Source organism: Mesoplodon bidens (genome assembly GCF_964165515.1).
Source record: "Mesoplodon bidens genome assembly, chromosome: 19".
NCBI classification, from domain to species: Eukaryota; Metazoa; Chordata; class Mammalia; order Artiodactyla; family Ziphiidae; genus Mesoplodon; species Mesoplodon bidens.
The window spans coordinates 56,414,030-56,437,478 of NC_138179.1; the positions used below are offsets into that span (position 1 = coordinate 56,414,030).

Consider the following 23,449-nt stretch of genomic DNA (forward strand, 5'->3'; position numbering starts at 1 on the left):
GAGGCAACAAAAGCTCAGAGAGGCTCCCTATCCCTTCCCTGGGAGAGCCTGAGAGAGAAAGTGGGCTCTTCAACCATGTGCATATATTGCTTTGATAAAATTAAAAACTAATTTAAAATAAAAGAGCGGAAATCGAGAACGACAGAAGGCAGATCAGTGTTTGCCTGGGAGGGATGGACTGCAGAGGGGCACAGAGGACCTCGTGGAATGGTGGAGTATTCTAGATCTTTATTGTGGTAGCAGTTTTGCAGGTGTGTACAATTGTCACTCTCATAGGATTGTGCACTTCAAATGGGTGCAGTTTCTTGTGCTTAAATTAAACATCAGTTAGAGAGACAGAGAGAAAATATGAGGAAGTGGAGCGCCCTTAGCCTCCTGGAAGAGCTCACACTCGGGACAATGCCTGCTGGTTTGCACACTTAGACTTTCATATGCACACACCTTCTGACCCCCAGAGCGCGTGGAGCAGCTCTCTGGCCCAGCCCCCTCCCTGGAGCGTGAGCCCAGTGCTGCACAGGCTGCCCCTGAATTCTTCTCTTTGTCCCCAGGACTCCAATCTGTCCGTGCACACAGACAACCCGGACTTCACTCCCTGCTTCCAGAACTCCGTGCTGGCCTGGGTCCCCTGCATCTACCTGTGGGCCGCCCTGCCCTGCTACCTGTTCTACCTGCGGCACCGCCAACAAGGCTACATTGTTCCCTCTTGCCTCTCCAGGCTCAAGACGGTCAGGGGCTCAGGGCTCTCCTGCGGGTGGGACCAGGACCTAGGAGATTCTCCTTTTAATGGGTCCCTTTCCCCACCCTCAGTGACTAGTCTGGGCTCCCCAGCCTCACCCTTCCTGTGCTCAGGGCCATGGCAGCCTGCCAGCTGGGTCTGCAGCCTAATAAGATAATCTCTGCTCGGGGAAGTTCAATCAAGTTCTCCAGCAACGCTCTCCCCACCCTGGAGAAGCTTCTGGCCGGTGCCCAGCCCAGCCCTTGGGGGCAAACCTGGGCAGGTCTGCTGGTTTCAGGAGCAAAGGCTTCTCCCCAGCGGGGACCATCCCTTTCTTTGGGGACGGAGGCCCCAACGTGTGCCCTGTTCACAGGCCTTGGGCGTCCTGCTGTGGTGTGTCTCCTGGACTGACCTCTTCTACTCCTTCCACGGCCTGGTCCACGGCTGGGCCCCTGCCCCCATCTTCTTTGTCACCCCCTTGGTGGTGGGGGTCACCATGGTCAGTGTGGGACCAGGGAATCTGGGTTGGGGAGGATCTCCAGTGGGTTGTGGGATTGTGATGGGGGAGCCATGGGCTCTGAGAAGGCTGGACACCTTAGGAGTGGGTAACCCCAGAAACGTTTGGCCATGTGGCATGGGGAGGAATGGAGGCAGATGTGTGTGCTCTGCCCAGCCTCCCCTGCCCTCCCTGCACAGCTGCTGGCCACCCTGCTGATCCAGTATGAGCGGCTGCAGGGGCTTCGGTCTTCGGGGGTCCTCATCATCTTCTGGTTCCTGTGTGTGGTCTGTGGCATCATCCCCTTCCGTTCCAAGATCCTTTCAGCTTTGGCACAGGTAAGCGGAAGAGAGGAACCTGCCAGGTCCACTGCTGTCTAGGGATTGTCCCCAGAGCTCAAGGTCACTGCTGGGTCCCAGGCTCCTCCATTCTGCCCCTCCCCAGCTCCCAGGACCTTCTCTGCTGTCCAGTCCTTTTTGTGTCATTCCCTACTTGTTGTATCTCTGCTGAGAAGCAGATTGGTGAGCGGGGTGAGGACCATTGTAACCCAGGGGAAAGCGGCAAGATGCGGTCATTGTTGGCTGTTCGTGGGAACGTAGCAGCCACCACCGAGTACGATGTCTGTTCAGTGAGAACAGGTGCGCAGCCGTGAACAGCTCTGGCCTTCCTGGGATCCCGTTGTCTTGTTCTGCCCTTTTTTCCCACCTCCCTCAGTTCCTGGCCTTCCTCTTGATCTTCAGTGGTGGGTGGGGGTGGTAGGAACATGGGGACCAATCTAGTGTCTCCCTGTTTCTCCATCTCAAGAGGAGGCGGTCAAGAATCTTCATGAGAGCTCAGGCTGGGAACAGCCCACTTGCTCTTTGTGATCTTGGGCAAATGCCTGAGCCACCTAGAGTCTCATTTCCTCGATTGCAGACTGAGTATCCTAAGGTTTCCTGCCTGTTAGGGGGGGTTAGACAAGGTGATGTAGGTGAGCAGGGCAAGTCTCCACAGAACAGTGGACCCCCTATGACCTTTCCCGTCTCTCAGAAGCCTCTGGGCAGGGGGACCCAGGTTCCCACTTTTGCTGACTTCTACCCCAGAGGGGTCTGGTGCCCCAAAGGACTCCTTGGGGCAAGGACTGCAGGCCCAGGCCTTCGCCAGCTCTGACGCTGCTCTCCGTTCTCCCCCAGGGCAAGCTCTCCGACCCCTTCCGCTTCACCACCTTCTACATCTACTTTGCCCTGGTACTCTCTGCCCTCATCCTCTCCTGCTTCAGGGAGAAGCCACCGTTTTTCTCCCCCGAGAATATCGACCCCGTGAGTCTTAATGGAGGTGGGTGGGAGTGGGGGTGCCACAGCCCACCCCTCAGCCCAGCCCTCACCAGCATCCGCCATCCCTTCCAGTTCATGCCGTCTTCATGTCACCTCCACAGTGTGCAAACTGGGGCTTGGAGCCGGAAGGAACGGGGCACCCTCCTCCCTCTGCTCTGCCTTGAGAGGGTGGTGTGCACTCCTGATTTCCCCTGCCCCACTCTTGCACCTTCTAGAACCCCTGCCCTGAGGCCGGAGCTGGCTTCCTCTCCCGCCTGTCTTTCTGGTGGTTTACAAAGTGAGTTGGTTCTTCCCCAAGCCTGGGGCCCCGGGGAAGGGGGAATGGGGACGGATAGTTGGGGGATGAGAAAGAGGCAGGGGAGCAGGCCAGGAGTTCAGGGGCCTGAGGAGCTGTGAACCCCAGTGGGCGTGGGGCAGGCGACGGTGGGGAAACCTGTCTGTTTGGGCTGGGGGCTGAGTACAGAGGCCGGTCCTGGCCCAGTTCTGATCCCAGTTCTGATCCCAGGGCACAAGCCAGACCTGTGTCTGGCAGGCTGTGGGGACAGGCCTAGGGCCCTAGAAGGAGATCATAATTAGTTCCCTGCTCTTTGGTCAGGGATAAGCTTGCAGCTCTCATTCCTTGGGCGCCCCTCAGAGCAGCTAGAGCAGGACAATTGTGTCTGTGACCTGGGTGACAGACAGCCCATCAACCATATTGTACTGAGGAGGCTCCTCGGGCCGGGGCTCCATCCAGCAGGGCTTGTCATCCCCCAGGGCTGCGGCCAGCATGGATTTTGTCATCAGTGCCCAGGAGTCAATGGGGCATCTGGGAAGGAGTGAGAAAGGGCTGGAAGTAGGAACTTGGGGTGGGAGGCAGTGACCCCCATCCTGCTCACTGTGGGCGTAAAGGAACACGTTCCTTGGCCACAGCTCCCTAGGGACACCCTCCTCTCTGGAGACCCTCGTCCCCAAGCTGCTAAACTCTGACCCAGGGTGGTGCTGCCTGTCCACTCCAGGTTGGCCATCCTCGGCTACCGGCGGCCCTTGGAGGAGTGCGACCTCTGGTGCCTGAACAAGGAGGACTGCTCCCACATGGTGGTGCAGAGGCTGCTGGAGGAGAGGAAAAAGCAGCAAGAGCAGGCAGCGCGGTGAGGCCCCCCTCCTCCCCCCGTCCCCGCGCCCGCCCACCCCCACCCCTTCGTACTGCCCAGGTCTCCTGCAGGCGAGGCTGGTAGAGCCAGGAGATCACATGGCTGGGCGTGGGGAGGAGAGCAGGTGCAGGTGGTCCTGGGGTGGGCAGCTCCGGCCTGGGTCAGCTCTCCCGGCGCTGCTGATGCTGGAGAATGGCTGACACTTTGGTAGCACTTACTCTATCCCAGGCATCGTCCTTATCGTGCAGCCTAACGCGGTTAATCTCCGACAGCTACTGTGCAGGTTCTATTGCCTTTGTGTTCCAGATGAGGTCACTGAGGCACAGAGGTCTGATGATGCACCCAAGGTCCCCTAGTTGGTCGTGGCAAAGCCAGAATCCACACCCAGCCATCTGGCCCCACAGCGCTCACCACTGCCCTGCCCTGCCTGACTTGAAGGGTAGATTCCAGGGACTTCCCTCAGGAGGGGAAGGGGCCAGGGGAGGAAGGTGGAGGCCAGCGCCCCCTCTCAATCCTGCTTCCTGCGTGGAGGCAGGGGCTGGAAGAGATGACCCTGTGGCTAAGGGCCTGCCCACTGGCAGCCTGTCTCTGGCCGACTACCCAGCCAAGAAAGCTGAGACTCTGAGCCCTCCTTCTTCACCCATGTCCTCCCCCCCACCCCCCAGGACCAAAACCCCTTCCACCCACAACCTGGGGCCCAGAAATCCCATGCTGGTTCCTCCTGAGCCTCTGATGGCCGACTGGCTGTGAAGGAACCAGGGACATGGACTTGGTCAGCAGTGTCTTGGGCTCATGGCTTGGAGCCTCTGGAAGACCTAATGGCCCCCAGGCTGCCTGCTGCACCCCCTCTCGGTCCCTCCATGCCACCTCCATTCCCTCCCTGCTCAGCTTGCCAGTGACTAGGCCACTAGCCAGACCTGCCCATGTCTCCCTTCTTGTCAGCATCCTCCCTGGAGCCAGCCCTGGGGCGGGGGTGGGGGGGGGCATGGAGAGGGCCCCAGGTTGGGAATTGCTGGGTGTATAGTCCTTGAGGAGCAGTTAAGGCACCCCTTCATATATCCTCTAGCACCTGAAGACACTTGGGGATTCTCAGCTGGAAAGTCTCATCGTCCTTCCCCCTCCCAGTTCTGAGAGCCAAGGAAGCAGGCCTCCTACCTGGTCCTCACCAGCCCCGGTGGCCCTTGGCTTCACGGGGCCCATGTGCCCATTCCTACCCACTGTTCCTTCCTCCCCGGACCAGACACCAGGCTGCGGAGGCTTCTGGGAAGAGACTGTCCAGCGAGGGTGAGGTGCTGCTGGGGGGCCGGCCCCAGGCCCGGGAGCCCCCATTCCTGCGGGCCCTGATGGCCACCTTTGGCTCCAGCCTCCTGCTCAGCATGTGCTTCAAGCTGATCCAGGACCTGCTGTCCTTCATCAACCCACAGCTGCTGAGGTCTCTCTCCATGCTCCCTCCCACGCAGCCCTTCCCGGGGCAAGGGGCTGGCCAGCTGGCCGGCCTCGGGGACAATGGGTAGAGAAAAGAGCCCCAGACCAGGGACCGAAGGGTCTCTCCCCACTTTCTGTGTGACCTTTGGCAAGTGGCAGAGCCTCTGCACCTCATTTCCCTATTCACACCCAACTTACCTGGACTAAGTACAGCTGCCAGGTACCCTGCTGTATACGTTAACATACATTCTCTCTTTACATCCTCCTGACAGTCCTACAGAGAGGCGCCCGTTTCCCGTTTTACAAACAAGGAAGCAGAGAAACAAAAAACAATCCAAAAAAAATGAGGAAATGGGAACTCAGAGAGGTGAAGTGACTTGGCCAAGGGTGCACAGCTGGGAAAGATGGATTTGAGTCCAGGGCTCTGAACTCCATCTACGGTGCTCCTTCCAGATGATAGGCTCCGCCATCTATCACATGAGTGGCTTGGGCTAGAAAGAGCTCTCAAATGAGAGGATGGGAAGGAGCTAGCCGCTGAACCCTCAGTCCTTTGACCCTCCAATCATACATTTGTGCATTCATTTGTTCAGTGAACATATTTTGAGCCCCCAGCGTCCCAGAATGGTGTCAGACACTAGGTATACAAAGATAACTAAGATATGGTCTTAAAGTCTGTGGGAGAAACCAATGTGTAAATCTATTAGAGCACAGTGTGGGCGGAGGTGTACTTAGGTGTCTGAAAAACCCCCAGAGGAGCAAGGAAGCCAGCCTGGGAAGGGGCAGGGTACACTTGCCAGCCAGAGAGGTTATCAAATTTGGAAGGACAGGCAGTTCGCTAACTAGGTGAGGAAGGAGGGGAAGGTACAAAGTCACAAAGTCACATGACTCAGGAACTCCAGGTATTTCTGAATGGTGGAGGGGGGGGGGTGGTGGTGGCCAAAGGTAGGGGCAGGACAACAAAGGGAGGGAGGGAGGGCTAAGGAAATCCTTGAAAGATTTGAAGCCAGGGAGGGGTGTCTGGTCTGCATTCTGGAAGGATCCCCTGCCAGTAGTGTGGGGGAGGCAGGGAACGGTGGCCCCGTGGAAGTGGGCCACCCAGGTCCAAGGAAAGTCCAGGTCAGGGATGAGGCAGGATTCAGGAGCTACGCTCTGGAAATGAGTGTTGGTGCCAGGGAAAGGGAGGGGAAAAGGGGACCTGGGTTCTGGCCTGGGTAGCCGGAGGATGATGGGTCTTTCGCTGAGATGGCGAACTCAGCAGGAAGAGAGGCCTGGGCCCTGGGCAAGGTGGCGAGGGGCATCTGGGCCATTCTGGGCCTGAGTTGCTGGAGATTCCCAGCTAGCTGGAGATCACATTTGCAGAGGCATCAGGTGGAAGCCCAGGGTCCCATATCTGTGGCTAACCTCTCCCAGAGAGCCCGTGCAGAGGCCCCAGACAGAGCCCTAGGACATTCTGACAGGTGTGGGTGAGCAGCAGACTAGTGTGCAGGGGACGAAGTGGGGAAAAGAACCCAGATTGTGGAGCAGGGCACGGAGCCCCCTTCCGGGGGAGGGCGTGGCCTCCAGTGAAGCAAGTTGACCAGTAAAATAGAACCTGAGGAAGGCAACGTGGAGTTTGTTGGGGACTTTGCCAAGAACAGAGGCTGCGACACAGGGGAAGGGCCTGAGAATAGGGTTTCGGCAGTGGAGACGGGGCCAGTGGAGGTCTAGAAGCTTCCTATAAAGGCTCTTAAGTTTTCTAGGGTAACAGAGTACCACAAACTGGGTGGCTGAAAACAGAAATGTATTCTTTCGCAGTTCTGGAAGCCAGAGGTCTGAAATCAAAGTGTCAGTGGGTAGGTTCCTTCTAGAGGCTCTGAGTGAGAATCTGTTCCATGCCTCCCAGGTTCTGGTGGTGCTGGCAGTCCTTGGCATTCCTACGCTTAGAGACTCATTGCTCCGATCTCTGCCTCCATCTTTGCATGGCATCCTCCTGTGTGTGTGTGTGTGTGTGTCTGTCTGTCTGTCTGCGTCTGTGTCTCTGTGTGCAAACCTCCCTCTCTTTTCTCTTATAAAGACGTCGGTCACTGGGTTATGGGTCACCCTACTCCAATGTGACCTTATCTTAACTTGATCACATCTGCAAAGACCCTGTTTCCAAATAAGGTCACATGCACAGGTACCAGGGGTTATGACTTGAAATGTCTTTTGGGGAGTTACACCCAACCCACAGCAGAAGAAGCCTGGCCATGACCATGGAGGTTGCTCCATGGGGTCAAGGGGAAGTTTGTCCTAACATGGAGGAGACTTGGTCATGTCAGTCGGCCAAGGCACAGAGCTGCCAGTGGAGAGGAGGATACTGAAGACCAGGAGAAAGGGGTCCAACGACGACACGTGTTCCTGAGGAAGCAGGTGGGATCCAGGGCTTGGGGGGCAGGACCCGGCATGGAAAGTTGAAAGGACGCCTCCTGTCCTGAGGCAGAACAAAAGGAAGAGAGCAAGTGCTTGCAGGGAAGTTTGTAGTTGGCAGGCAGTTCTCAATGGGAAGGTGTACGTGGGCAGCTGCTGAGAGAGGTGGGGAGTGAGGGCAGGTGAGAGGATAAAGGGTGAAAAGGACTGCGGGAGAGGAAGTAGACTAGGGCCCCGGAGAAGGTCACTGGGCAGCGTTGGAGGCCGCTGATACTGAAGAGGATGGATTTGAGGGGCGAGAGTCTGTGTGGTCACGCAGTGGACTTCAGAGCCCTCGGCAGCCCAGAAGAAGGTTCAGCAAAGTGTAATCAATGGACATGTTGCACTGCTTCCTGCCATATTGTCCAAGGAGGCAAGAAAGGCAGGCCGGCGAGGCAGGTGGCCGGAGCGTGGTAAAGGGGTGGGTGGCAGGGGGCCATGGTAGGTAGGAAAGGAGGTGGAGGCAGAAAGGGGTGAGGATGGGGGCATTGAGGCAGCTCTGCGCCAAGTGCCCCTGGTCTGGGTGGGGCTGTAGAGGGCCAGCAGCCTCCACCTGAGAGGTTCCAGAGGCAGGGGCAGAGCGGAGGCTGAGGGGAAAGGGGAGGGCGGCTGTAGAGGGGGCAGACCGGGGGAACCCTGCCCACCCTCATGCCTCTCTCCTCACCTTCCAGCGTCCTGATCAGATTTATTTCAAACCCCACGGCCCCCCCCTGGTGGGGCTTTCTGGTGGCTGGGCTGATGTTCGTGTGCTCCGTGATGCAGACTCTGATCTTACACCAGTATTACCACTGCATCTTTGTGATGGGGTTGAGGATTCGCACGGGCATCATAGGTGTCATCTATAGGAAGGTCAGCTGGAGCAGGGCATGGGGGGCTGGGGAGGCCAGCCCTGGGGAGCTTTGGAGAGACTCGTGGGCCCAGTCCATCACCCTGCTGTCCACCTGCAGGCTCTGGTCATCACCAGTGCAGTCAAACGTCAGTCCACTGTGGGAGAAATTGTTAACCTCATGTCAGTGGACGCCCAGCGCTTCATGGATGTTGTCCCCTTCATCAACCTGCTGTGGTCAGCACCCCTGCAGATGATCCTGGCAGTGTACTTCCTCTGGCAGGTGACTCGTCTTCTTTTTTTTTTTTTTTTTTAATTAATTAATTAATTTATTTATTTGGCTCTGGTCTTCGTTGCTGCGCGCGGGCTTTCTCTAGTTGCAGCGAGCGGGAGCTACTCTTCCTTGCAGTGCGCGGGCTTCTCATTGTGGTGAGTTCTCTTGTTGCGGAGCACGGGCTCTCAGCGCACGGGCTTCAGTAGTTGTGGCTCACAGACTCAGTAGTTGTGGCTTTCAGGCTCTAGGCTGCAGGCTTAGTAGTTGTGGCTCATGAGCTTAGTTGCTCCACAGCCTGTGGGAATCTTCCTGGACCAGGGCTCGAACCCGTGTCCCCTGCATTGGCAGGCAGATTCTTAACCACTGTGCCGCCAGGGAAGTCCTGGCAGGTGACTCCTGAGCCCTGATCTCTGCCCCCTTCCTCTGACCTTCTCCTTCCTTCAGATGGGACAAGAGAGGGTTATTCTGGGTCAGCAGAGGGGTGGGGGACAGGACTGTGAGGGTGCTGGTGTCCGCAATCAAGTCTTTCTAGCCTGTGTGATAATCCTTCTCGCAGAACCCAGGGGAGGGAAGAGGGACTTGGAGGCAAGGTAGGTATGACTCTGACTGCCATTGCCTGTCTGTATTTGCCTTCTTGTGTGTCTGGACACCCTTCTACGTCTGCCTGTTTGTCCCTATTTCTCGTCATTATCTGATGGCCGGCTGTTTTTGCACATGTTTTCCTCATGTTGGCTTTATCTGCGTGTCTGCTCTTTGCCGTCCATCCGTTTGGCTGACCACCATCTTCTGCTTCTTGCCCTTCCCTGCATTTCGGGTCAATAGGCCTCTGTCTGTTGGGTTCTGTCTATATACTCTGTCTGTCTAGTCTATCTATTGTGCCTCCTCAGAACCTGGGTCCCTCTGTCCTGGCTGGAGTCGCTCTCATGGTCTTGCTGATCCCGCTCAATGGAGCCGTGGCTGTGAAAATGCGTGCGTTCCAGGTGGGTGCTAGCAACTGCTCCTGCCTGGAGCCTTGGCCAGGTACCTGGCGGAGGGCAGTCACTAACCTGGGCCTTACCAACTACCTTGCTCACTGAGTACGGATGGCTCCAAGCCACTTTCACAAACCTTAGCTTACTCTAGCCCCCATCCCTGAGAGGGTTTTAAAAACATTCTCATTTTGCAGCTGAGGAACCAAGGCCAAGAGAGATTATAGCAAATCCAGAGTCAGGCAGAGCTGGGATTCAAACTCGCCTCTTCTGGTCTAATGAGAGTTTCTCCACCGCACTGTAATGAGTGTAAACAGCCAGTCATTCAGTCCTTTATTTGCAAGCATTTACTGATGTCTTCCCTAGCTTCCCACTGTACATAGGATAAATGACAAATTCCCTGCCACCACCCACCAGGCCCCTGCTCACCTTTCAATCCCTCACCTCCTGCGATATGGCCAAGTTTCATCCAGTATGGCCTTTCTTTTCTCCAAGTCAACAAGCTCTGAATACCTCTGGGCTACCATACATACTGTTCCCTGGCATGTGCGTCACCCTCCCTTCCTTGCCCAGTTCCCTCCCTTCCTTCACCTCCCAGCATAAACTCTGATTTCCCAGTCCCTACCCCGTTATTCTCTCCCAGAATCCTGTAACTCCCATCGGAGTATGCATAATAATTTATTAAGCATGTATTCAGGTGGTTGTTTGCTTCCTGTCTACCTCGCCCATCAGACTGTCAGCTTCATGATGGCCAGGGCCTTGAGTTGTTCATCATTATCTGCCCTGCATCTAGCACATGGCCTGGCACATAATAGGCACTCAATAAATTGGGGTGAACGAATAGATGGATTGGGCATGCTGCACCCTGGGTTATAGGGACTGGGGAACAAAGAGGAACAAGGGATCTATTCCCTCAGGCTCACATCGAGTTGAGGCAACATACATGCACAGGGTCCCCTATGAGAACGTGCCTTAGAAACCCAGAGAAAGGGCAGAGGATGCTGCCTGCGAGGGTCAGTGATGGGGCACGGAGGTTGGAGCTGGATTCTGTCCGGCAGAGAAGAGGGTAGGTCGGGCTGGGCATTTCAGGCTGGGGTGCAGCACAGGCAGGCAGGGAGGAGCAGTGAGCAGTCCGGCTGCCACGTGTGTGAGTGCAGGGAAGGTGTGAGCCCCTGTGGGTAGAGGTCTGGGGAGGGGCTCGGGGTGTGCACTTTCCACACTCTCCATAGGTAGAGCAAATGAAATTCAAGGACTCACGCATCAAGCTGATGAGCGAGATCCTGAGTGGCATCAAGGTGCTGAAGCTGTATGCCTGGGAGCCCAGCTTCCTGAAGCAGGTGGAAGACATCCGGCAGGATGAGCTCCGGCTGATGCGCCAGACTGCCTACCTCCATGCCACGTCCACTTTCATCTGGATATGCACCCCCTTCCTGGTGAGGCAGCCCTGCCTGGGCTGGCGTCCCGCCTCCTGCCTGGCCAGCCTGGGCCTCTGGACCCTGCAGATGCGACCCTGACACCCATCCCCACCACTGCCCAGGTGACCCTGACCACCCTCGGGGTGTACGTGTCCGTGGACAAGAACAATGTGCTGGATGCTGAGAAGGCCTTTGTGTCCGTGTCCCTGTTCAACATCTTAAAAATTCCCCTCAACATGCTGCCCCAGTTAATCAGCAACCTGGCCCAGGTAATGCTGGATAGGGCCGGGGGTTCTGCTGGAGTTTGGCCAGGTTGATGGGGTCACTTAGGGTCAGGGGATAATCAGGGAGCGTTATTGGAATCAGGGGAGGGCCATATGGCATTATGAAGAATTGTCCCAAGTTGAATGAGGTCATTGGAGTCAGGGGCCATTTGGAGTCAGAGGAAGTCAGGTAAGGTCCTTGGAAACCCAAGTTCTGGAGACAGCCTCCTGTTACCAACCTGGACCCTGTCTTTGGCCGTGGGAGCCGGCCAAGACTCCGTCATGGGAGGGGCCCTAGCACCAGCCTCTGGGCCCTCAGGGGGCCCAGCCTCACCCAGGAAGTTGGGGGCCAGCAGGGGTAAGAGGAGATGGTACAGGAAGAGCACAGCTTCCAGGGCTGACCCACACCCTTCTGCATGCAGACCAGTGTGTCTCTGAAACGGATCCAGCATTTCCTGAGCCAAGATGAACTTGACTCCCAGTGTGTGGAAAGGAAGACCATCACCCCAGGTCCAAACAGCCTCTACCTGGGCTGCCCCTGCCCCAGCCACTGCTCCAGAAAATTCTCGCTTCCAAGCTTTTAACTTTTCTCTTGGGACCCCCTTTTCTTCATCCTCTTATCTGCTCTCACTCTGTGCCCGCCTTCCTCCTCTTCTGGCTCTTTCCTCTCCTCTCGTCATCCCTCTCCAGGCCTCCCCCACCACCTTCCTTCCCTAGGGCTCCCCCTGCTCCTCCCCAGGACTTCCTGTCTCCCCTCCCTCCCTCCCCCCCCCCCCCCCGCCACAAGACTCCCCGCCCTCCCCCTAGGGCTTCCCACTCCTCTCCCCACCCAGGGATCCTCCTCCCCTTGCCCTGGGCCCCCTGACGCTGTACACCTCTGTCCTCCCAGGCTATACTGTCACCATACACAATGGCACCTTCACCTGGTCCCAGAACCTCCCACCCACCCTGCACAGGTACCAGCTTCCCTTCCCTTCTCAGCTGCCTGAAGTGAGCCAAAGGTCAGATCAATAATGGAACCCAGCCCCACTCTCACGCTTCAGTCTTTGGCCTGAGAAGCAGGAAGAGCCTCAGCTTGCCAGGGTGGTGTCTGAAAGGGAGGAGGGCTTGGGTCTCCAGGGGGAAGGTGGGGGACCAAAACCCTGATTCCTCCTCTGACTGGGCTACTTGTCTTCTTGCCCCCAGCCTAGATATCCAGGTGCCAAAAGGGGCACTAGTGGCTGTGGTGGGGCCTGTGGGTTGTGGGAAGTCCTCCCTGTTGTCTGCCCTGCTGGGAGAGATGGAGAAGCTGGAAGGCAAGGTGTATATGAAGGTGAGAGGGGCAGGGACTCCTGGGAAGGGAAGCTTGACCAGGCCTTGGGCAAACCCCGAGGTAACCTTCTCCTTTGGCCAGGGCTCTGTGGCCTACGTGCCCCAGCAGGCGTGGATCCAGAACTGCACTCTTCAGGAAAACGTGCTGTTTGGCCAAGCCCTGGACCCCAAGCGGTACCAACAGGCTCTGGAGGCCTGTGCCCTGCTAGCTGACCTGGAGGTGTTGCCTGGTGGGAGCAAGACAGAGATCGGAGAGAAGGTACAGGCTCCTCTTCCATCCTCGGGGGAATTAGCACATAGAGCTGCCCACCTCAGTCCAGCCCAGGTCCAGATATGCATTCATTCATTCATTCATTCACACAATCGTGTAGTATGATGCCTAGCTGTGTGCTAGGCACTGGTGAAAGAGAGCTATTACTGGGGGAAATTGACTTGTAAACAGGTAGGGGCTGTAGAATGTCCTGGGGGCCAGGCTGAAGGCCTGTGCAGGGTACTGGAAGGCAGTAACGGGGGTAGTCTGCATAAGGAAAAGCATCACTTTTGAGCCGACTCTTAATAGCTAAGGAAGAAGCTCTCATCATTCATCAGATTTTGTTACATACCTACTATATGCCAGGCAATATTATACAGTAGTAAATACACCAGACTAAACTCTCTGCCTTCATATAGCTTACCCTCTACTGGGGGAAAGAGACGATAGCAAGATAAATCAGTAAAATATATAATATTGGATAAATGCTAAGGGGAAAGAATGAAACAGGGAAGGGATATAGGATATGTGCAGGGTTGTATTGTTAGCGTGCTTTGGGAAAACCTCACTGGGAATCGGAGACTTGAACAAAGTGAGGGAGTGGTCCGTATCTTCGAACATGAAGCCCTGTCTGGGACATCTGAGGCAGAGAGAGCAGTAAGTGCAAAGGCCCTGAGGCAGGAGTGTGATCGGGGCACTTAAGGACCAGCAAGAAGAAGAACAATGTGGATGGAGTGGAATGAGCAGGGATGAGGAGGAGGAGATGAGGTCAGTGAGGTGTCCAGACAGCCAGGTCACACTGGGCCTTGGAGACCACTGTAAGAACTGTGGCTTTTACCAAGTGACGGAAAGCCTTTGAAGGTGTGAGCCGAGGGGGTGGTGGGTGGACTGGCATTTCTGTGCAATTTGGTGTGACTGGAGGTTAGAAGGGGTGTGGAAGAAACAGGGTAAGGTAGAGCCTTGAAGACTTTGATTAAGGTTTTGGCCTTTACCCTAAAAACCATGGGACATCAGTGAAAGTTTTTATTTTTTAATTAATTTATTAATTTTTATCAGTCGCAAAATATACATAACATAAACCTTTACCTTAGAAATCCTTTTAAGTATATAGGTCAGTAGTGTTAAGTACATTCACACTGTTGTACAGCCAGTCTCCAGAACTCTTTTTATCTTGCAAAACTAAAACTCTGTACCCATTAAACAGCAACTTTTACTTATCCATTCATCCATCAATGGATACTTGGGTTGCTTCCACCTTTTAGCTATTGTGACTAATGCTGCTATGAACATGGGTGTGCAAAGGTCTTTTCAAGACCCTACTTTCAATTCTTTTTAGTACATACCCAGAAGTGGAATTGCTAAATCATAATTCTATTGTTTTTTATTTTTTGAGGAACTGCCATACTGTTTTCCATAATGGCTGCACCATTTAACATTCCCACCAACAGTACACCAGGTCTCCAACTTCTACACATTCTGGACAACACTTGTTTTCTGGGGTGGTTGTTTGGTTTTTTGTTTTGGTTTTTTGGTCATAGTCATCCTAATGGATGTGAGGTGGTATCTCATTGAGGTTTTGATTTGCATTTATTTCCCAGTGATTAGTAATGTTGAGCATCTTTTCATGTGTCTATTGGTAGCTTGTATATCTTCTCTGGAGAAATGTCTATTCAAGTCCTTTGCCCACATTTTATTCAAGTTGTTTGGTTTTTTGTTGTTGAGCTGTAGGAGTTCTTTATACATACTAGATATTAACCCCCTATCAGATATATGAGTTGCAAATATTTTCTCCTATTCTGAAAGTTGCCTTTTCACTCTGCTGATTGTGTCCTTTGATGCACAGAAGTTTTCAATTTTAATGTGGTCCAATTTTTCTATTTTTACTTTTGTTGCTTGTGCTTTTGGTGTCTTATCCAAAAAAATCATTGCCAAGTCCAATGTCATCAAACTTTTCCCTTGTGTTTTCTTCTGAGTTTTATAGTTTCACCTCTTTTTTTATATACTAAAATTTCAGTGTCTCAAAGCAAAGACATCCTCTTACATAACTATAGTTGAGTTATATCAAAATCAAGAAATTTATCATGAACACAGTATTATTACCTAATTCACCGTCTGACATTCGAAATGTCATCATTTGTCTCAGTAATGTCTTTTTTAGCTATTTTCTTTCCTGGTCTAGGGTTCAATCCAGGATCATGAGTTGCATTTAGTTGTCATATCTCTTTATTCTCAATAAATCTGGATAATTCCTCACTCTTTGTCTTTTAGAGCATCAACACTTTTGAAGAGTACAGGCCAGTTATTTTGCAGAATGTTTCTCAATTTGAACACGATTAGATTCGGAATATATTTTTGGGGGGAAAAAACCAAAGAAGTAACGTTGTGTCCTTCTTGGTGCATCATATCAGGAGGCACACGATGTCAGTTCATGCGTTACTGACAATGTTAACTTTGATCTCTTGATTGAGGTGGTATGGTCTACTGATGATTTCATTTTATAACTTTCATTGATGATTTTTGCCTGAGTCAGTGTTTACTGTGATGTTGGCCAAATGTTGATTTTATAACTCCATTCCTTCTATAGTTATTAGTTGGCTTATTACTTATTCATTAATTTTTTTATATCAACGTGGGCTCATGATTTCTTATTTGATTCAATGTGTTATAATCCATTACCATCATTTTTTATCTTGACGTTCAACTTGTCAGTGAAGAGTTTTAAGCAGGGACAGGAATTGCATTTTGAAAAGCTGCCCTGGCTGCAGTGTGCAGGGGCCCAAAGGCACAGGAACCAGTGAGGGGGCTCTCATGGTGCCCTGGGGAAATGAGGGCCTGAGCCTGGCAGTGGGGATGGGAAATTTTTAAGTAGGAGTCGAGATTATAGGAATCCAGAGTAGACCTCCTGATCTACGATACGACTCCTCCTTCCCACCTCTCCTGGACCCACACTGACCTCGCACACACAAGCCTGATTTAGTGCCCAGAACCTAGTAGCACTGGAGAAAGACTGGTTGGTTGAATGCAGGCACGTTCACGCATCTCAGTCACTACAGCTTCCATGTCCACCCCTTGCTTCTCAGCAGCTCCAGCTCCCAACCCACATTTGTTCTCCCCGGGGGTCAGTTTCTCAGGGTATCCCCAAAGAACTGGGCCTGTTCCAGAGGGAATGAGGAAAGCTGGTGGTAGGAAAGCAGGCTATGTGTCTGGGGTCTGCCCTCTAGGCCCAGCTCTGCTGCTGTGTGCCTCAGTTTCTGCATAATGGGTTTAAGGAGTGAACTTACCTCCCCTCTGGTACGTGAATGATCTCAGGGTTGATGAATTCTGGGGTGGATGCTGGGTTTCCATCCTTGCTTTTGCCCTTAATAGTTTGGGACCCTGGACAAAGCCATTAACATCTTGAGCTCTAGTTTCTTCATCTAGAAAGTGGGGCTAATGATACCTCCCTGGAAAGACTGACAAGAGGACCAAATGGGATAATTGTTATGAAAGTCATCCGAGGGCTTCCCTGGTGGCGCAGTGGTTGAGAGTCCGCCTGCCGATGCAGGGGACACGGGTTCGTGCCCCGGTCCAGGAGGATCCCACATGCCGCGGAGTGGCTGGACCCGTGAGCCATGGCCGCCGAGCCTGCGCGTCTGGAGCCTGTGCTCCACAAAGGGAGAGGCCACAGCAGTGAGAGGCCCGTGTACCGCAAAAAAAAAATAAAATAAAATAAAAAAAGAAAGTCATCTGTGAACCATATGGTTGATGGGAGAGTAAAAGTCCTATTAAGGACCTCCTGGGGATTTCCAGCCTCCCAGAGTATGAAGGTGGAAGGCAGGGAAACCAGCTGGGCAGGGAGCAGGATGTCCTCACCTGCCCTGGGAGGACTCTGAGAGCCACCACCCCTTCCTCCATGGCCTTAGAGCTTCCCAGATACAGGACCAGGCATATGAAGTGTAAATTTAGAGGTCTGCCTTTTTGAATGACAACAGGCAGAGCCCTTGTCCCCCTTGTGATGACCTGACTCCCTTCTACCCAATACACACCTCTCACCTCCCTCCTCCAACCCATCCAGGGCATTAACCTGTCTGGGGGCCAGCGTCAGCGGGTCAGTCTGGCCCGAGCTGTTTACAGTGATGCTGACATTTTTTTGCTGGATGACCCATTGTCAGCCGTGGACTCCCACGTGGCCAAGCATATCTTTGACCGAGTCATTGGGCCAGAAGGTGTGCTGGCAGGAAAGGTGAGGCCTCCCAGAGGCTAAGGGGGCTAAGGTGAGGTCTAGGGCCACAGGAGAAGACTGGTGGGAGGCCAAGGGGTTCGGGTGAGACCTGGAGGTATGGAGGGCCTGAGGAACAGGAGCATGGGCTGGGCAGCGGGGGAAACCTGGGGCGGGGGTGGGGGACGGTGCCCCTCAGGCACTGAGCCAGCTGCGGTGAGCACGGGGTGAGCCCCTGACGTGCCTGCTCATACTGCTGGCACACAGGCACCTCACACTCGCTCCGTGGCCCCGCGCTGTGCCAGGGGTGTGTGCTGAGGGCAGTGGGAGTGATAGCCTGCTGCCTTCTCCCCAGACACGGGTGCTAGTGACGCACGGCATCAGCTTCCTGCCCCAGACGGACTTTGTCATAGTGCTAGCTGACGGGCACGTGTCTGAGATTGGCACTTACGCAGCCCTGCTGCAGCGCAATGGCTCCTTTGCCAACTTTCTCCGCAACTATGCACCTGATGAGGCCAAGGAGCACCAGGAGGCCGACAGCAGGACCGGTATCTGCCATCCTGGGCCCTCCGGATTCCCCTGCCCTCCCAGCATCTCCCCTGTCCCGGAGCCTCTGAGTGTCTGTGGACAGGCCCAGTGTTTGACAAGGGAGGTTCTGGGGAAGTTGGACCATCTGTGTGATGTCAGACATCACCAGCAGGGAAAGTGACCGGGATGGATTCAAGTCCTTCCTCCTCATCTTCCTTCATGTGTCAAAAGGGCCTAAGGGCCCAGGCCCAGCTTGTACGGCAAAACTGTTTCACAGATGAATTGTTTAGTTAATACGCAAATGCTTGGAAAAGTCATTTATTTATCAACAAATATTTATTGAGCAATTACTACATCCAGGCACTATTCCAGGCGCCGAGACAGCAATGAACAAACAGAAAAATCCCTGTCCTCGTGGAGCCTATTGAGACCCCCTTGTTGCCCAGTCCTGGCTCCCCAACCCCAGGCTCCTGGCTGGCTCACAGACCTTCCCCTGGGCTTTCTCGCCTACTTCCGTATAGGCAGCTAACATGTCTCGAGCATTTACTAAGGGCTGTGCCCCTTGCAAGCTCTTGACACACATTCCCTCCTTTAATCCTCACAATGACACGATGAAGTAGGTACTATTATTATCCCCATTTTACCCGCCTGCCTAAACTCATGCGGTGAGGAAGTGGGATTTTAGCTCAGCCAGTCTGACTCTAGAGCCCAAGCTCCTGACCCTTGTATTTGAATCCCCTTCTGCGTGGTCCCTGTGGGGAGCTTTGCTTCCCGTCTAACCTGAGTCTTTCTCGCCCCCCTTTTTCTTTCCAACACGAAACTCGTCCTTTATTTTTATTGCTGTTCTTGCTGCCCCCTCAGTCCCTCTCACCTCGCCTCTCGCTTGTCCATTCAGGCCTCTTCATTGGCGTGGGGCGGGGCATACCAGGGGCTTGCGGGGTGAGCTAGCCAAGCTCTCCTTTCTGCCTCCCCGCTGCAGCCTTGGAGGCCAAAGAGGATGAGGAGGTGCTGCTGATTGAGGACACGCTCAGCAATCACACAGACCTGACGGATAATGAGCCAGTGACATATGAGGTCCAGAAGCAGTTTATGAGGTGAGCACCTGGGAGCTCTCAGCCCCTGGGAGATGGTACCAGGGCTCCCAAGCCCTGACGGGGGGCGCAGGTGGGCGTTCTCCCTGACACACCCCGGGCCTCCGGCTGCAGCCTGAACCTCCTTCTGGGGCTCTGTCTGTGGCTGTGCTGGAGGCCTCCTCCCTGGGCCTGACCAGTTGCCTCCACAGACAGCTGAGCGCCATGTCCCTGGAAGGAGAGGGCCAGGGTCGGCCTGTGCCCAGGAGGCGCCTGGGTGCGGCAGAAAAGGTAGTGCAGGCAACAGAGGCAAAGGCGAGCCGTGTGCTGACCCAGGAGGAGAAGGTGGAGACGGGCACTGTGAGTAGCTTGGGCGGGGAGGGATGGAGAGGGTGGGCAGGCCCCTAGCAGTCCCGGGGCTCCCCGGAGTCCTCTGTGCAACCGCTGTGGCCATGCAGGTGAAGCTGAGTGTGTTCTGGGATTACGCCAGGGCCGTGGGGCTCTGTGCCACGCTGCTCATCTGTCTGCTGCACGGGGGTCAAAGTGCGGCTGCCATTGGGGCCAACGTTTGGCTCAGTGCCTGGACCGGTGAGGCCGTGGTGAACGGCCAGCAGAACAACACCTCCCAGAGGCTGGGCGTCTACGCCGCCTTGGGATTTCTGCAAGGTGAGCCTGCAGAGATACCTAGAAGGGGCTACAGTGGCCCCTTCCTCACCTCTGGGCTGCTGGGCCCCCCAAACCATGCCCTTGCCTCTGAATCTCTCTCCACTGTCGCTGCCCCAGGGACTCCCTAACCCACCCTAGCAGTCTACCTGCCTCTGAGCCTGCCTAGTTCACCGAGGCTATCCCCCGTCTCGGAACCTGCCCCTGCATGCCTGCCACCTGGCCCAGGTGAACAAGCGCCCCTCTCCTCCTGCACCAGGGCTCCTGGCGATGCTGTCAGCCATCACGGTGGCGGTGGGAGGCGTCCAGGCCGCGCGCTTGCTTCACCAGGCACTGCTGCACAACAAGATGCGCTCGCCACAGTCCTTCTTCGATACGACGCCCTCAGGCCGCATCCTCAACCGCTTCTCCAAGGACATCTACGTCATCGATGAGGTTCTGGCTCCCACCATCCTCGTGCTGCTGAATTCCTTCTACAACTCCATCTCCACCCTCGTGGTCATCGTGGCCAGCATGCCACTCTTCGCTGTGGTCATCCTGCCTTTGGCTGTCCTCTACCTCTTTGTGCAGGTGTGCCCTGAGTGGGTGGGTGTGGCTTTTTGTGGGCACGGCCGTTGTGTGGCCGGGGCTCTCCCGGGGGCCACCAGTAGTGGGATGTAGGGAGGTCAGGCCCCGCAGCTTCACTGCTGGATTTGGTTCAGTAAATACCTCTTGGAAACTCATTTTCCTCACCTGTAAAATAGAATCATAGAACCTACCTCACAGAGTTGTTGATAGGATAAAATGAAATCCTTGTAAATTGTGACTGGCCCTGGAACTCCTTCCTGCTGGCTATTTTTTTTTTTTTTTTTTTGCGGTACGTGGGCCTCTCACTGTTGTGGCCTCTCCCATTGCGGAGCACAGGCTCCGGACGCGCAGGCTCAGCGGCCATGGCTCACGGGCCCAGCCGCTCCGCGGCATGTGGGATCCTCCCGGACCGGGGCACGAACCCGTGTCCCCTGCATTGGCAGGTGGACTCTCAACCACTGCGCCACCAGGGAAGCCCCTGCTGGCTATTTTTTAGGAAAATATTGTCAACAGTTTGAGACACATTATCCTTCCCTTCTTTTTAGATATATCTAAACTTGCATACATGTTTTTAACATGGATGAGTTGATATCATTCAGATACAGCTACCTATAAGAGGCATATGTGTTGCTAAGCCCCTATCCTGCCGTCAATTAATCAGTCGATGCAGGTAATCCACAGGTGGCCAGAAGCTCAGGCCTGTGTGTGAAGACTGTGCTCTGTGCTGGGACGGGGGACTCTCAGATGCAAATCCTACGTGGCCCTGGCCATCTTGGGGCCCACAGGGTAGAAGATGGAAAGTGGAGGCAGAACTGTGTTTTCGTGGGGCTGAAGTTTAAACAACTGGGGGGTGGGGCGGGGAGAGGCTCTTTAAGGAAAAGAATACAAAATTATCTTATGTTTGCAAATTTTGCAAAATTTTGATTGTCTGAACACACTGCTAGGGCCCCTAAGTGGAGACAGGCATCGTCACTGACAGGAGGCAAAGCAGAGTCAGTGCAATAATCTAGGCCGCCGCAGAGGTGGGGGGGTCAGGAGCTGAGAGGCAGTCGGGAAAGGCTTCGTGGACAAAGTGGCCTGGAACAGTGAGCAGAGCTGACCAGGGGGGAAGGGTGGGATGAGTTCGTGGAGCCGTATCAGGCCCCCAAGTCTTGGGTTCTTCTGGGCGGAGCGGGAGGCAGGGAACAAGGTCTTCTGGGCCAGTGGAACTGACGGGGAGGCGGCTCACATGGGTCCAGAGGGCGTGCTGGGCTGAGCTGGGGCCCCACGGTCCTGACTCCAAGCTCCTTCTCCATCCCCTGTCAGCGCCTCTATGTGGCTACGTCACGGCAACTGAAGCGGCTGGAATCTGTCAGCCGCTCACCCATCTACTCCCACTTTTTGGAGACGGTGACCGGCTCCAGCGTCATCCGGGCCTATGGCCGCAGCCAGGACTTCGAGGCCATCAGTGATGCTAAGGTGGACACCAACCAGAGGAGCTGCTACCCCTACATGGCCTCCAACAGGTCAGAAGCAGCTCCCTCAGACCCTGCGCCTCCCATGAGTTTCCACCAGTGTCTCTGCGGGGGAGACCCTGGCGTTCTGGGCCCAGGCCCCGCCCTCCCCCTGAACAGCCCCCTTCTTGAACCTGCCCCATTTCCTCCTCGCCTAATCCCCGCAGGTGGCTGGGGGTCCGAGTGGAGTTCGTGGGCAACTGTGTGGTGCTCTTCACTGCACTCTTTGCTGTGATTGGGAGAAGCAGCCTGAGCCCGGGAATGGTGGGCCTGTCTGTGTCCTATGCCCTGCAGGTACGCAGAAGTCTGGGTCCTGGGTCAGGGCCACCACTGGGGCAGAGGCCACACAGGTTTCACAAGCATCTTCTGAGCACCTCGCTCTGCCGCAAAGGGGGGCCAGCCACAGGTTCTGCTCCCAGTCAAGGGTGGAGAGTCCCTCCCACCAGCAGGGGATGGTCCTGTGGGGCGCACAGACCTTAGTGGAGGAAGGCACAGAACGTAGGAGCCCAGAGGAGGTCTCTACCTTGGAGTGTTGGAGAAATTATCTTGGAGCTTGGCCCCAAGAGACAAATAGAATTGGCCCTGCCTGCATAAGATCTAGAGGTCAACCCTGACAGGGGTCTGGGGGCAGGGACGTGGAGAGCTGGAATACACCTCATTTCACAAGCCTGCAGAGAAAGTACACAAAGCAGGTAACTGGAGCCTGGGAAGGTCACCCTGATATCAGCCTATTGTCAAAGCGTTAAATAACCGCAGATGGAATTTTTGTGAGGCAGATCACATTTGCAATGCCTCCGGTGACTCAAGTTTTGAACGTTTTGTAAACAAAGGACAGTCCAGACAGGTCAGTCTTCTCAGACTTTAATGTGCATATGAATGACCTGGAGATCTTAAACTGTAGATTCTGATACTATAGACCTGGGGCTCTGGCTTCAGCGCTGTCTATCAAGACTCCTTGATCCACAAAGTGTGGTCCAAGGACCAGTTGCATCAATATCATCTGTGAGCTTCTTAGCCGTGTAGAATCTCGCGTCCCACCACAAACCTACTGAATTAGAAGCTACATTTTAACAAGATTCCCTGGGAAATCTTTCTTGTGCATATTGAAGTTTAAGAAACACTGGGCTGGGTGGACTTGTGTCAAGTCTGCATGGTCACTGCCTGAGGTGCAGTTGTGACTTGAGCCCCAGGTGGCACATCTATGGGTTTGCCCAGACCCACCTGGGTCATAGCCGGGATAGGATAGGAGCACAGTCAAGGAGTCTGACCTCCTCCCAGAGCCATTTCAGGGGGAGGAGAGATTGCCCCGCTTATGACCCAGTCCCTTTGGCTAGGTGACCTTGGCTCTGAACTGGATGATACGAACAATATCAGACTTGGAGTCTAACATTGTGGCCGTGGAGAGAGTCAAAGAGTACTCCAAGACGGAGACTGAGGTGGGTACGGGATGAGCCTGGGGCAGGGAGGGGCGCCTGGTGACCCACCATCCCTACCCCCCCAGGCCAGCTGTTCAGGTGGCGCTTCCTTCCTTCCTTCATTCATTCAGCCCTTCTTGAGTGTCAACCAGAGGTCTAGGTGAGGAGGTGTAGAGCAAGACAAGGTCTGCCCTCGAGCCGTTCCTGATGCCCTGAGGACAGCTCCCGTTGTTCCGAGCCCTCCTGGGTCCCAGTACCTTGTCCCCCTGGGGCCCCCCCGTCCCGTGCCCTGCCTCTGTCCCTCTGTCCGTGAGCTCAGCCAGCCTGGATGCTCTGCTCCACCAGCTCCCTTGCCCTGCGCTCGCTGTCCTCCTCACCCCAGCTGAGCCCATCTGTCTACCTTCGGAAACATGCCGGTGCTCAGCTGCTCAGACGCTGCTGGAGAAAATCACTGATTTTACTTCAAGTTTATAACCACACACCACGGCTGGGTGTTCCTGTTCTGCTTCTCCAAGAAGCGTGTGTTCCCACTTTCAGAAAGTTCTGTTTTGACCCTTCTCTTTCCTTAAGCCCCTACCTGCCCTTCTCCCTGGGCTCGGTCATCGGTCATCATAGGCTCAGTCATCAACCTTGCCTAGAGCTTCGGTGAGAAAACGGCTTTACGAGATGTGAACTCCCTCCGCCTTCCTGCCTCCAGACTTTCAA

The 23,449-nt window shown here is 54.7% G+C and overlaps 1 protein-coding gene across 3 annotated transcripts in view; it reads left to right on the forward strand.

The window, feature by feature from the left end:
- The window catches only part of ABCC3 (ATP binding cassette subfamily C member 3), a 46,249-nt gene that overhangs the window by 12,084 nt on the left and 10,716 nt on the right, over nt 1-23,449 (forward strand). The window contains exons 2-27 of one of the 3 annotated variants that reach the window (XM_081219533.1): nt 549-725; nt 1,089-1,214; nt 1,412-1,549; nt 2,384-2,509; nt 2,740-2,801; nt 3,520-3,651; nt 4,895-5,086; nt 8,175-8,352; nt 8,451-8,612; nt 9,491-9,583; nt 10,801-11,004; nt 11,109-11,255; nt 11,672-11,759; nt 12,139-12,205; nt 12,435-12,561; nt 12,643-12,819; nt 16,865-17,032; nt 17,364-17,556; nt 18,516-18,630; nt 18,819-18,966; nt 19,065-19,272; nt 19,529-19,839; nt 21,142-21,341; nt 21,497-21,623; nt 22,664-22,765; nt 22,876-22,978. In XM_081219533.1, the coding sequence (XP_081075659.1) occupies nt 549-725; nt 1,089-1,214; nt 1,412-1,549; nt 2,384-2,509; nt 2,740-2,801; nt 3,520-3,651; nt 4,895-5,086; nt 8,175-8,352; nt 8,451-8,612; nt 9,491-9,583; nt 10,801-11,004; nt 11,109-11,255; nt 11,672-11,759; nt 12,139-12,205; nt 12,435-12,561; nt 12,643-12,819; nt 16,865-17,032; nt 17,364-17,556; nt 18,516-18,630; nt 18,819-18,966; nt 19,065-19,272; nt 19,529-19,839; nt 21,142-21,341; nt 21,497-21,623; nt 22,664-22,765; nt 22,876-22,908 (3,801 nt within the window). In that variant the 3' untranslated portion in view covers nt 22,909-22,978. Of the gene's footprint in view, nt 1-548; nt 726-1,088; nt 1,215-1,411; nt 1,550-2,383; nt 2,510-2,739; nt 2,802-3,519; nt 3,652-3,944; nt 4,094-4,894; nt 5,087-8,174; nt 8,353-8,450; nt 8,613-9,490; nt 9,584-10,800; nt 11,005-11,108; nt 11,256-11,671; nt 11,760-12,138; nt 12,206-12,434; nt 12,562-12,642; nt 12,820-16,864; nt 17,033-17,363; nt 17,557-18,515; nt 18,631-18,818; nt 18,967-19,064; nt 19,273-19,528; nt 19,840-21,141; nt 21,342-21,496; nt 21,624-22,663; nt 22,766-22,875; nt 22,979-23,449 lie in introns of those variants that run through there. The other 2 variants (XM_081219532.1, XM_081219534.1) reach the window with 2 other exon arrangements.